Below are 13,629 nucleotides of genomic sequence, written 5' to 3'. Positions count from 1 at the left end.
ACAGATTTTGCTGTCTGTAATCATTCCTCTTGTTCATACTGACTGTTAACAGATCCCTTCATAATGCACTTACAATATAAGTAACGTGGACCAAAATCCACAGTCCTCCTTCTTTGCTAAAATGTATTTTAAAGTTTATCTGAAGCTGGTATGAAGCTTCAGCCACCCAAATTAGACAAATCAAGTAGATATCTTTCAACATTACAGTCTTTTTAGCGCCAAAGTCCCTCTTTTTGTTACTATACTTCCACCGCAGCTCAACAGTGAAACACTGTCCGAGGAAACACAAAGAGGGGATTTTATGCTTAAAAGACTGTAAATGTGGCAGATTGATCCCCTTGATATGACTGATAACTTATTTCCGTGTTCACGTGGGCACCTGACTGTTGATTATAGTCAGACTTGAAAAATCGTGAACCAATCTTTCAATTGCAGCATTTCCCAGCAGCATTTGAAGGCATCACGTAACCCTGATCCATTGATCCAGAGATCCAGGCGCCGGTAGGACTGTCTGTGTTTCCACGCCTCCCACTTTCACCCCCATTGTGGTGAATCTCCGGCTCTCACACACTTTGCCAGACTTCCAGGAGTTGGAGAGGCTGATCGAAGACGGAACACCGGCAACATTTTTAAAAAAAGAGAGAGCGAAAAACCATATCCTCTTTCACGCATGGATCTGTTTTCTTCTCTGCAGGGATTTCACGGAGGTGCAATGGTTTGCGCTGCTGGAATTTTTGGAGACTCGTACAGGAGAGAAAGGGCACACGTACTCTGCACTGCAAAGTTGTAAAAGTAGTTTCCCTTGAAGTTTTTTTTTTCCGCCAACAGCCCTGACTCCGTGTTTCTCCAGCCTGTAGACCCACAGCCATCATGGCGAGGCGGACAGCGGGGAGATCGCTGGGTTTGACGCCGGATACGCGCGCTGCTTTCCGGGATAGTCTGCTTCGGTTTGTGGCTTTTTCATGGAGCTTCGTTTTAATCTGCTCGGCTCTTTCTTGTGGATATTGCGGAGCAGAGACGGAGTTTTCCATCCTGGAGGAAGCGCAGGTTTTGTCCGAGCAGATGAAGAAGCTGTCCTCTCAGGAGCTGGGAGTCTTTACTATGCAGGTAAATGTGGAGAAAAGGTGTTTTTGAGTAGTGGTTCATGTGTGAAAACGTGAGATATTCATGTGGCGTTTGGAGTAGGAGCGAGGGGGTTTTAAAGATCCAAACTGGCACAAACAGGATTGTAAAAAAAATAGGCCTTCACACTTATAATCTAATAATCACAAAGGGAAACATTGTTGACAGAAATGTTGCGAACAATAAGCTCTTTGGTTGCCAGTGTTGCAGTGCAACAACCGGCGCTTTGAAGTTATTTATCTGGGACAGAAACACGCTGGAGGTTTGGTGTTTCACCTCAGTATCCGAGCTTTTTTATTATCTCCTAATCTGTGCGAATTGACGCATTTTGTGAAGTTATATTACTGTGTTTGTGTTTCCCTGTTTCTGATGGAAAGGTGGAGAAACTGTCACCTGCAGTAATCATCACGAATCAACCATGCAGACATTTATTTGTTGTCTTACCCTCATTTTTTCTAACATCACCTTGACATAACTAACTGTAATGTGTGCTAAGCTCTTCAGATTTATGCCATTGTGCTTTCCAACTCCGCGTTACTGTAATTAGATCTCCTGATCATCACAGGAATAAATCCATTAATATTTCTGAGAAGACTGCAGCCCACACAAGTCCATTCAGAAAACTCGCTTACTGACACGAGGGAGATATTAGCAACTGATACCTTTTATGATTAAATAGGGACAATAGATCAGATTTTGTCAGCATATCATGTGGATAGAAACACATCCACCATCAGAACTGATTGCAATTTACATGTGATTTGTGTTTTATTAGAGGAGAGAAGGTTCATGCTTTCTGTGTGATGTTTTCTGCCCTGTTGGAAACATTACACCTATTTTTTTCTAATTAGTAGCTTCACAATTTAAACATTTATTAAAGGACATAAATATTCATTGGTTATCTGAGCTGAAACGATTGACTTCTTTGAGTTTGATTAAAATAAATGACATGTCACTTTGAAAACACATGTTAAAAAAAACACTGTTTTTAGCTTCTCAAACGTCACTGTTTGCACATTTTCTTAGTATTTCATGATCTAATCTTAAAATCTTCAAGTTTTGAACTTTTGGTCAGAAAGAGCGCCATTTCAATTAGAGCTGAAATGATTTTGCTGATTAATCGATGAATCAGTTGACAGAAAAAGTATCTGCAGCATAACAAACATCTCAGTTCCAGTGTCTCAGTTGTGAGGATTTGCTGTTTTTTGTTTGTGTTGTGTGATGATAAATTGAATATCTTTGGGTTTTGGACTGTTTGTCAGACAAAACAAGCACTTTGAAGATGTCAGCTTGAGTTCTGTGGATGTGTGATAGGTATTTTTCAATATTTTCTGACATTTTACAGGCCAAGCAAGTGATTGCTCAATTAAGAAAATAATCAGCAGATTAGTTAATAGTTAAAATAATCGTTAGTTGCAGCCTTTTTGCAGGTAAAGGATGATAGTGCATGTTTTTATGAGGTTTTTCTGCATGTTGAAGACATAACACACTATTTTCTCATTAGAAACCCTGCAGTTTTTATGAGTTTATCCCTGCGTTGAATTAAATATACCCTGATTGATCATTGATTTGAAGTATACTATTTAAACACAGCAAAAACACTACTCTGCTGTGTCCATCCGCGCAGAGCTGCACTGAGTCACCAAATGGCAGGAAGTGCAGGGTGCAGTGCCGGGGTGCTGTGTGGTGTGAGGGGGATGTTTAGCACTTCAGAGGCAGAGGAGCTCACAGGCCCTGAACACAGAGGCGAGGCAGAGGGGGGGCCCCGGCCCCAAATGGTGTTTCATCTTCTCTGCTTCCACACTGAGCTGCCTTCATCCCGGCTCTGGGAGTCGGCTTTGAGGGCTTCCTCTGATCCCCCTGGATCCGCCTTTGTCACCGCTCATCCCTCCCTGAGCTCCAGTTCGAGCTCTCGCTGTCTTAATTCCTGTTCTTTCCATTATTTTCTGTTCTGTTTTTGCCGTCACTTCTTTTGCTCTTCATCGTTTTTGTTTTCTGCTGTTGCTTGTTTATATATTCAAAATGAATCACCCCTCTTTCACTGTCTTTCTTTCAGTTTTTCTCTCGTATCAGAGTGAAATAGTTGTACGAGAGCTACAGTCAGATATGATTAAGGTATAATCATTATTCAGCTTCTATGTCCTTGTATTTTTCACGTCTCATTTCAATTTTACATGTCAGATTATTTATGAAATGATGCATCAAGCATCATTACCGGATATCGTGGGAAAACAGTTTTTAGGCTGTTTTCATGTTGTTGTACAAGCTGTGAAAATCTGACTTGGCAAGCAGCAGATGTGAGTGTGATTGAAGGAAATTGTACATTTCATGGATTTGTCAGAGCGGTTTTCCGCTAATGTAAGAGATGTGCATCCAGCAAAAACAGCCTGAATCTTCTTGAGAAAACAACTGCAGCAATCTGTCGGCCATGCTGGCTTGTGTGGACACCTGCTCCGGTGCTCAGATGTGGCGCGACTCGCCGTCTGCAGGTGTGTAAATTAAACTGGATTTCACTTTATCTTTCTGTCCCTTTTTAGATGTCCTTTTTTCCCCCCTAAGCAGTAGAGGAGGCAGTGTTTTTCCACACTTTGATCCCCCCCCCCCCAAAGTTAGTTTTAAGCCAAACAGCATCATTGGCTTTCATTCAAATTAGAATTTTTGGAGTCACAGTTGACATTTATGATCTCTTTGAGGCATTTTTCTGTTATTTTCTTTTGGGTCTCTGTGCCCATCAGCATGCAGAGTTCACGCCGCACTGTTTCTGACAAGATCTGAGGGTTTGTTATCAGGCGAGCATCCCAGCATCTCCATTTTAAAATGTAACTCTAGCCCTCTCCACTCCACCCCTCATTCTCTGGCAGATGTGTAATTTGAGGCTAGTCTTGTCAGTGCCTCTGAAGTCACCGGGTCAACCTTGTTCAATCTGTCATTGAATTACTCAATTATCAGGGGACACGAGGGTGTACAGTCGACACCCCCAAGTTGATAGTTGAACTTCTTAGAAGCTGTTATTCTGCTGGTATGTTCTACTATCAATTGATTTTAATCTGATTATTGATTTACTCTAAACTGTAAAATTTGGTATAAGGTTGTGCCAATTGTCATTATCGAGTAATTTGCTGATTATTTTCTCAATACAGTTATTTGCTTTTTCTAGGAAATGTCAAAATACCATCACAGTGGTCATGTTCCAACTGGTTGTTTTTGTCCAGCTGACAGTCCAGAACTAAATGAAACTAATAAGTTATCATATATGACAAAGAAAAGCAGCAAATCCTCACATTTGAGAGGCTGGAACTGGTCTCAATGTTATTTGAAAAATGAACAAAACATTTTCTGTGGATAGACGAGTCAATTAATCAACTAATCGTTACAGATTTGGAACAAATGTTTGAGACATTTTTCACTTTTCAGATATGATTATTTCCTCTCAGTTTTACATTTGGCATCCTGATAAGTAATATATAGCCTCTAACACCATTTATCCACTTGTTTAGTCTAGTCGTGGTTTGCATTCTTGTTTCTGTCACATTCCTCCACCATACTTATTACATGGCCCTGCTGTTTATACTGTTTTTTGTTGTATCGTTGATTTGCTATCTATTTCTCTCAGATCTTACCTCCAATCTTCAGTGTATAAATCTGCAATTTAAGAATAGTCTTACACTTTAAGAAATGATTTCACATCATTCTGGATGATGTATGACGATGATTACAGCCTTGCAACATTCAGTGGTTGTGAAAAGAGACAGTCCTCTCTGATATATGTAACTAATGAGCATTTCATGTCAGATTTTCTGCGGCTTAAAGCAGAAAGTTTAACATGGCAACTTGGACTCAGATTTGGATCTAAATATGAAATTGAATCTCCTTTCCTCTTGCCATGTTATTAAAACACAAGCCTGGTGCTACTCTTGTCATGTCAGAGCCTGTGACACATGTTCCAGCCGCAGTTATAGCAACACGTACTTCATCACTCGGAAACCTGGAGAAACCTTGAGCTTTAATGAACAGGAATGCATAGATTGACACTTATGACGAGGCCAAAAGGAGATCTATCATCACTGTGTGAAACATAGAGTTCACTCAGGCCCAATTGCTTCTACTGAGAGGGTATTTTTGCCCCCAGTGGCTGATTATTTACAAAGGAAATTTCGCTGTGTTAGTTTTAAGGGCCTTAATCCTCGGAGAACTGTGGTTTGTTTTTGAGGCTGGCTCGTCCAGTATCCCTGGCCCCTCTAATTGAATATTGATAGTAATTTGAGGGCGGTGGAGGTTTGTGCAGGAAAAGAGAAAATTGAGGTAGCCCTGGTACTGTCATTAGACTGTGATTTTCTGGGTTGGGTTTAGTCCAAGTGCAACACCAGTTGAGGGGCTATCACAGAGCCCCTGTCCCTGCTTTGTTGGGTTTTTTTTACATTTATGTTTTCTTTTGTCTGTCTCTTGGCTCCTTATATCGTCTTTATTTTCATCCCATCACTCTGCTGGAGAAGAAGCAGGGTTTGAGGATATAAAGCAGGACATCAGAATTCCTGCTAGGTTCTCTGCAGTACAGCTTCAAAGCCCTCTTGCCTCTTACTGCATTGCCTGCATGGCTGTGTGCTCAAACAGTCAAGGTTACTATGAACCTCACAGGCCCTCTCTGGTACATGTGGGACTATTACTATCTCTCATTCATTCTGTCTTTTGACTCGGGTTCTGTGTTTTTCTCGTTTTGCTGTCCAACACAACGCATGCCCGAGCATATTTTTTCAATCAGTAATATGAAAATTTATGGTTGTGGCTTTCTCTTCAGTCTGTCATACTAGAAAACCTCTTGCTCAGCTTGTAGAGGTTGACTGCATGTGCAGAAGGTTATGGTATATATGATCCAGGCTCTATGAAAGTACAGCACGTGCATAACATTTTCCTTCACTATAATGCTTTTCCAAAGGTGGAATGGGTTTGGGTTAGGTTTAGTTAGTTATCGTTAGTTAGTTGAATGAACAGTAGGTGTCAGATATATTTCTCTAAGCACATTACTGCACTTGCCTTGTTGTGGCTATGAAGGGGCTTTTATTGTTCCCCCTCATCAAGGTTATATAATATAACCAACTATTCATTGTCAGTTAGTTCACCGTTGCAAATCACAGAATATGTGAACATACCACGCGTGAAGGATGGACACCATCCCTTGTTTCCTCCTTTCCTGTCATGTGTTTAACATAATAGCTTCACATAATGTATGTGACCAGACCTGGATGACTAAGATTCTAGGGCTAAGTCGAGAGCAACTAGACTTGCTTTAGATTCTTGAAGACTATGACTCTTCACCAGTCAGTCAGAAATGAAGAAGCCTTTTGGATACATGCATAATGAAATCTTAGTTGCGAAATTGTCCTTGAAAGTCCCTGATTGTTTCGCTGTGATATCATCAGTAGAATCATTTATAATTCTGTGTGGATGAAGTTTTGCTTCAATGTCAGTAAAAGAGGCCACTGCAATGTTGGTTTTATACTGGTGCCAATGATCTGGGAAATGTCTTTTCTCTATTTCTCTATTTGGTCACATTTGTGATGTGAAACCTCCAGATTTCTTTGGTCACTTTGGAACCAGTGCATCAAATTGTAAATACAAAAATCAACACATTATCACCTTTTTTAAAGTTGATATGGTGAATGCATCACCAAAAACATTGAGTAGACACACAACATCATTAGCATAAGTTTGGAGTCATATTTGAATTCACCTGATGAACGGAGGTCCAATATTCACTCTCCTTTTAGCTTTGTTTTGTCTTTTTTTAGCAGAAAACAGCTGCCTGCTGTGCCTGGAAAACAGCATTGACAACAGCAATAAGAGTGAAGTAAAACAGTACATTTGCAGGCTGTAAAACCAAAACAATAAGCTCAAAGAAGGTAAAATGGTAAATCTGACTCCAGTGATAATTCTCTGTGCGTTTGTCACTTCAAATGCTGCTGTTCACATTACACACATTCATTTTGTATATTGTCATATAAAAATATTGAGTATTTAACAGTTTAATGCTCAAGTATCTTTGCAGACCAGACAAGTGGAATTTATGGGTGCAAAGGCATCTGCGGTAGTGTGGTAGTAACTCATTGTCACCTTTTCATACCAAAAACAGGCATGGCCAGTTTTAAACTATTGCTGGTATCAGGGTTCAAAGCCACATTGCAGAATATGTTTTTACTCAATCACTCCAATGGGTAAAGACTGTTTTCCCTCTCCGCTCTGCACCTCCCATGTTGTCTCAACAAACTGAATGATACCATCTAAGTTCTAACTTCCTCTGTTTCTCTGTCCCCGCTCCTCTCACCTTCTTTCTCTCTGCATTTCTCATCGCATTACGATGGCACAACTCCTCTTTTTTTTAATTCTGATCATAAATTGTGATACATCTCTGTAGTTTATGAGCCTTTCAAAGCTGTGCTGAACTATCTGCACCTCTGTTCTTTTTCCATTTTAGCCGTTGCTTTCTTGCTTTCTTCCAGACTGTTATTGCAGGGAGACTTTTTTTTTTTACACTTCCTTGCTTTCACACACAGTTATTGGATTCTTGGTCCCAAGTTGCAGTTGACAGATGAATAATGTATAACTCGAGGTTATACTGTTTGTGTATGTGTGTGCTTTAGCCTAGTATTAAGTCTTTTATTTTTCATTTTTATCCAAACCGAATTGAAAATAAACAAGGTAACTGATGTGATAAGCTGTGAGCTTACATGACCTTAATTCCAAGGTAAACTTTAATATAATTTAAAAGCTGCATTGAAATCAAGAATTTTAATCTGTTTCATTTTTCTGGAAAAAAATCAGGACTCCCTGCCAACAGCTGCATAGTCCCACCGCGACGTCTGCAGTGTTTTAAAACTTGGAATGACTTCCATATCAGTCTTCAAAACTCTTGGCCTGTCCAAAATCTGGGGAAATGGCCCAGTTCTGCAGACTGTTACCTTTATCTTCCCGTCACAATGCAGGAGAGAACAGAGCAAAGGGCCACATTTTCATTAAATGTGGGGTTGCTTGTATGTTTTGGCTTGAATCCAAGCACTGAGAGGCTCAGGCGCCCCCTGTATCCAACTGCCTCACACCGCAGTGTCTAAAACTTCCAAACCGAACACACACACACACACATAAACACACAGTGAAGTCCCCAGACTTGTTGTACGAGCCTTGGAATTAAGTGCTGCTGTCAGATGGAAATCTTGTCGCTTCAGGATTTAAGCCAAACAAACCTCATTTCCAAACTGTCAGTCGTAAATTTCTGAATTCATACAAGTGGTCACTAGTTGGTTTCACAGACTTTGATATCAAAGTGTAATCATTAATAATATATATTACAGTTTTTGCTGCCCCAATACCCGAAGTTCTACATAGAGATGGCTGAATTTTATGAGAATACAATACAAACTTAGTTAAGTAGGTTTGATCTAGGTCTTCAGAAGATCAGGATCAAAACATTGTCAGTAAAGTGTAATCAATATCGATGATAGTGTGTGTTCCTCTCTATTGTATTTTTCATTGATTTTTGTACTCAGCACAATTCTTGCCAACTCATGGCAATTAATTTTGTCCCACGTGAAAACAAGAAAACACAAACAAGAGCACATACGATGAGACGGTGAGAAATGTGACTTTTTTGTGCTCTTTTAAATCTTCAGTCATTGTCAAACGTCTGGTTTTCAGGTCCTAGCTCGCAGTTCATTTTACGACATTTCGTTTTTTACAGATTTTCTTTTGACCTGACCATATCCGTTTTTCAAATTTGCCAAATTGCCTCCGCAGAGACCTGAACAGACATCATGTATCATTTGGAGTCTGGCTTCGTCTTCCTTTGAATCTACCTGTAGCATTCTCCCATGGTTAACTTTGTGCCTGAAGCCTGTTGGAAGAAAGATATGGAGGGAAAAACATTTTCAGGGATGTGTGTGTTTTTTTTTTTTGTTTTTTTTTCCTCCAGAGCTTTTGGACAACACGACTCCCATTCATTTCAATCAAATCCCTTTAATTTTTTTGCCAGTGTAAGTACAGCCTAGTGCACTGTCTCTTGGCTCTTACTGTACTGCGGTTGGGATGGAGCATGAAACTGATGTTCTTCCTCTTCTGCACCAGCTGTTGTGGTTTAAATCTGTCTGTACCATTGTGGCCAGATCATTTATCTGACCGCTTTTTGATCTGTTTCCCACATTTCTCAGTTGAAGAACGCCTCTCTCTGTTTGGCCTTGACTGAAATTGGTTTTGCAGTGTTTTTGCAGCCTCCTCAGCCTTCGCCTTTTTATGACTGCGTTTGCTTGCTCCCCATCTCTCCCCTTCTTGCATCTTGCACCGACCTGCCCTAAAATGCCAAGCTCCTGTTAAGAATCTACACTGAACATTTCCTCGGCTGCTATCTTAGTCCGGTATAGTGGTAAGATGGTAACATGGTAAGACTAGGGGAAATAAGATTTGTCCTGTTGCAAACATCCTGTTTGTATGAGGTTTACCTGAGATAAGCATCAGGATGCTACTTGCTTGTGCACGTGCATGCATATGTGTACGTCCATATCTGTGTATTGTGATAATTGTTGATTAATTGATTAGTCAATTGACAAAAAAAATAACTTTCACCAGTTCCAGTGTCTCAAATGTGAAGCTTTTGTGTTTTATGGATTTCTGTTTTATTTCACTTAAATTGTATATCTTTTGGTTTTGGACTGTTGGTCAGACAAAGTAAGCTATTTGAAGACCTCACCCTTGGCCCTGAGGTATCATGACAGTCATTTTTCCGCATTTTTTCCCACCTTTCGTAGACTAAACAGTTAATCAGTGAATCGACAAAATAATCGAATGAATTCAAAGAAAATAATCATTAGTTGCCGCCACCATTATGTAAGGATTAGGATATTTTTGGTCGACCTTTTAATAATGTTTTATAGGGCTGCAATGACTGCTGTCTTATTGAAATCTGATTATTTTCTCAATTAATCAAGTAATCCTTTTGGTTTATGAAACATCAGATATCAATAATAAATGACAATCGAAATATCCCACAGCACAAAGTGACATCATTCAGTGTCTTGTTTTGTGTGACAAAACAATCCAAAATATTACAAAAGCAGCAAATTCTCAATTGTAAGAGCCTGGAACCATCAAATGATTAATCAACTATCAAAATAGTTGCTGATTAAATTTCTGTTAAAGGTAGTGTCAGTGATTCTGGAGAAAGACTGTTCAAGTCACTTTTTGTCAAATTCAGCAAATATCTCCTAATGGTCTGCTAGCTGACTGTTCTTTGTATGTGTTCATACACAGCACTGGCTCTGTAAATGGGAAACAAGCAAAGGGACTCGTACTGAGCTGCACAACTCTATTCCAGCCATTTAGCAGGGGGCATTCGTGCCTGTGCACAGGACAGAGGGAAATCAACAGAGTAGCTGTCTGTGTGAGGACATGACAGTCTCCCGTCTCCATCGCCAGGGCTGGTGAACTGGAGAGAGAGAGAGAGGTTGTAGCCAATTCACACAGAAAGTGTTTTCTCACAGAACGGATACACTTCCGTTTTATTAAATGTATCAATCCACACTGAATCCAAGACAGTCTCACAGAGACCTGCTGTGTTTTTTTTACCCTCAGAGTCTGTTTCTGTCGTGTTTAGTGAAGTGCAATCTGAGCAGGCAGCTGTTTAAATCACACGAGTATCCCGCTGTATACGTGTTTTGAGCTTATCAACCGTATCAGTGAATCAATAAATACAAATACTGTTGGTTTCTTCTCATGGAGCCGACATACAAAATGTTTTGGTTCAGTGAATTTCTGCTGTCAGAATGAAGGCATTCTACCTTTTAAGTGTTGCAGCTCTGATATTTTATTTCACCCTCTCCGTTATATTTTGCAGGGCTACAAGTAGCGACTATTGTCATTACTGATCAATCACAGGTTATTTTTTGTAGTCAATTAACCATTTAGTCCTTAAATTGTCAAATAGTCAACCATCAAATATTGCCATAAAATATACGCAATGATATGAAAGAGAGAAACGGACTAAATCTTCACTGGTTTCAGCACTAATTTACTGTGTATTGAACTGAGCCCTGTGCATCTACGTACAGCCCAGCTCTCCAGATTGTGAGTGAAAGCAGCAAACTCTTTCCTCTGCTTAATAAAGAGGAGAACTAATTAACTGGCTGTGTTTAATCAGCTCATTCTCACTTTTTTTTTTAAATGATTCTCCCTTTCTCTATTACCTGTCTTACTCTGTATCCCCCATTCACTATCACCCACTCTCCCTTGTCTTTCCTCACACAGCCTCACTCTCACATGGACACACACACACACACACACACACACACACAGTGATAACAAATGCCCTCAATGAGAGAGAGAAAAGGATCTTTATTGGTGATTCAGGCTTTGTGGTTGTTTTTTTTTTCTTTTCCAGATTCCTGCCAGTGTTACTTAGTTAGCTCCAACAGGGGTGACCTGGCAGTGTGACCAAAGGGACCCCAGGCCACCCCTTAGCAAGTCAGTCCCTTCACTAGCCACAATGGCCGAGACTCAAAATGAACTCTCCCTGAAAGAGAGACAGAGGGAAAGGAAAGGGGCGGGGGCTTGTGGTGAAGGCAAGGGGGCAGCGAGCAAAATACCCCATTGGGAGGGCAAAGAGAGTAGAGGGACCAGTTCCCTCCCCCAGACACCATGCATTTGTTGGGCCCCCATCCCCCTCAGTATGCATACACACACACACACTCCTGCATGAGAGGCTTTGCATTCTTGATGAGGAGAGAGTTGGAGCTCCTACTGTGGAGAAGCAGATCAGACTGTTTTTCATGCCTCTTTTCTCTTTTCTCTCGCTCTGTTTATGCCTCTCTCCCAGGGCTCTGTGTTATGCATACATAAACCCGCAGTAAACCCAAACTTCACAGTTGGTGCAAAGCGCTGTTTCCGAAGTTGTCTCAAATTTCATCCATGTTTTTTATGCCTGTTTTCGGTATTTTTGTATTTGGATAGGTGCAAGGTTTTGGGTGAAGATCTGACTGTGCACATGTAATAGTGGGCTTTGGGTTTCTTCTTCGAGGCAGAGAGCCTTTAAAAGAGCAGAAAATGCTAGATTAGTTGCAGGGGGTAGGAATGAAAGAAGAGGGGAAGAGATTGTGTGCGGTGTTGGCAGCCAAGGAATGGCATGCTCTCATGTTGTACACACACAAAGCTCAGCCACTGTCACTGCAGTTTGCTCTTGCTCTATGACAGAAAGGAATTATGTCTAACAGACTTGAGGGTCACAGGGTTGTGAAGGTCAGCTCAGTTCTCCTTACAACCATTCATGAACACAATGACACCGAGACTTCTGCCACAGAGAAACCGTGTGTTTTCGGAAAGTTAAAGGTGCAATCACTAAGTCTATTTGAACAGAATATATACTCACTCTGCTGTCACCTTGATGACTGCTGAGATTTTAAGCTTTTTCCTCAGCCAGGCAGGCCCGACTCTGTGTGTTTGATGTATAGAGCACCTGGGTTTCCCAGAAAACTGAGGAGCAGGGGATTGTGGTTTAGTTTCTTTAAAAAAAGTGAACATCAGTGCACAGAGCGCTCTGAAAGCTTGAATACTGATGCAGAGTTGGTGTATGTTGGACAGGCAAACAACCTATGATGTAGTTAACATTAGCCTCATGGAAAAGCATTTTAGCATGATTTACTGTGGCTTTTTTGGGCTACTTCCAGCCATTACCAAATGCTAACTTTTCAACTTAAAAGAAGGTGAAGGTGCCCTGTGGAGTTTTTTGTAAACAAACAAAGGGTCTGTTATGTTCAGTGTTTCTCACCGTCATAACACATTTTCAAAGCTGAGTGTTTAAGATCTTCTACATCCTGCTTTGCCGTCCATGTCTGTCTGCTAGCTGTCTCTCTGCTTTTGCTGCATTGCTTCTTGGCACCAACTGTTGATGAGCAGAAAAGTGTGAAACCAATGGCAGGATGTGCATAGTAAGGGAGACTTTATGGGCAACTACGACCTACAAGATGTAACGGACTAGGGTAGCCGAGCTAGCACGTCTGCTAGCGAGCTAATCTGCTAGCTTCTTTTACTACTGACTGAACACTGTGTAAGCTGATAGGTTATTTTATAGCCTACGATGTTGATTGAGATTTTTATTAAAAATGTTACAACAGACACATTTTAGTAGGAATTTATTGATAAAAAGTACATTTGTTTTATTAGTGCAGTCTGCTAATAGGAGGCTAGCACAGCAGTGACATGGTGAGCGCCTCACACCATATCTCCAATCTGCTGGTGAAATCTACAGCAGTTTAATGTCCTGCTAGGAAGCTCATCTGCTGTACATTATGTTAAATTGACAGTCGGGCTGCAGGTAAATGCCACCATTTAGTGGTTAGTTCGTCTGCTAACTGGTAGCACTAACTTCTGTCATGCTGCAAGCTAGCGTGATGTCAGCTCAGGTGTACTGTGTTGGTGCCTTTTTTTAACCGTTCACATTCTTCTGGTTATCGGAAATGACACGCTAACGCTTCT

General features: G+C 40.7%; 1 protein-coding gene across 1 annotated transcript in view; it reads left to right on the top strand.

Annotated features, from left to right (window-relative positions):
* The first annotated feature begins 490 nt into the window (after positions 1–490).
* Positions 491–13,629, top strand: part of cachd1 (cache domain containing 1) — a 92,834-nt gene continuing 79,695 nt past the window's right edge. Inside the window, exon 1 of the mRNA XM_042417329.1 lies at positions 491–1,107. Coding sequence (XP_042273263.1) covers positions 871–1,107 — 237 coding nt within the window. The 5' untranslated portion in view covers positions 491–870. The remainder of the gene's footprint in view (positions 1,108–13,629) is intronic.

The sequence above is a fragment of the Thunnus maccoyii genome, chromosome 7, assembly GCF_910596095.1.
Source record: "Thunnus maccoyii chromosome 7, fThuMac1.1, whole genome shotgun sequence".
NCBI lineage: Eukaryota > Metazoa > Chordata > Actinopteri > Scombriformes > Scombridae > Thunnus > Thunnus maccoyii.
Note: the sequence above shows the minus strand (reverse complement) of the source record. Positions and strands in the feature narration are given on the sequence as shown.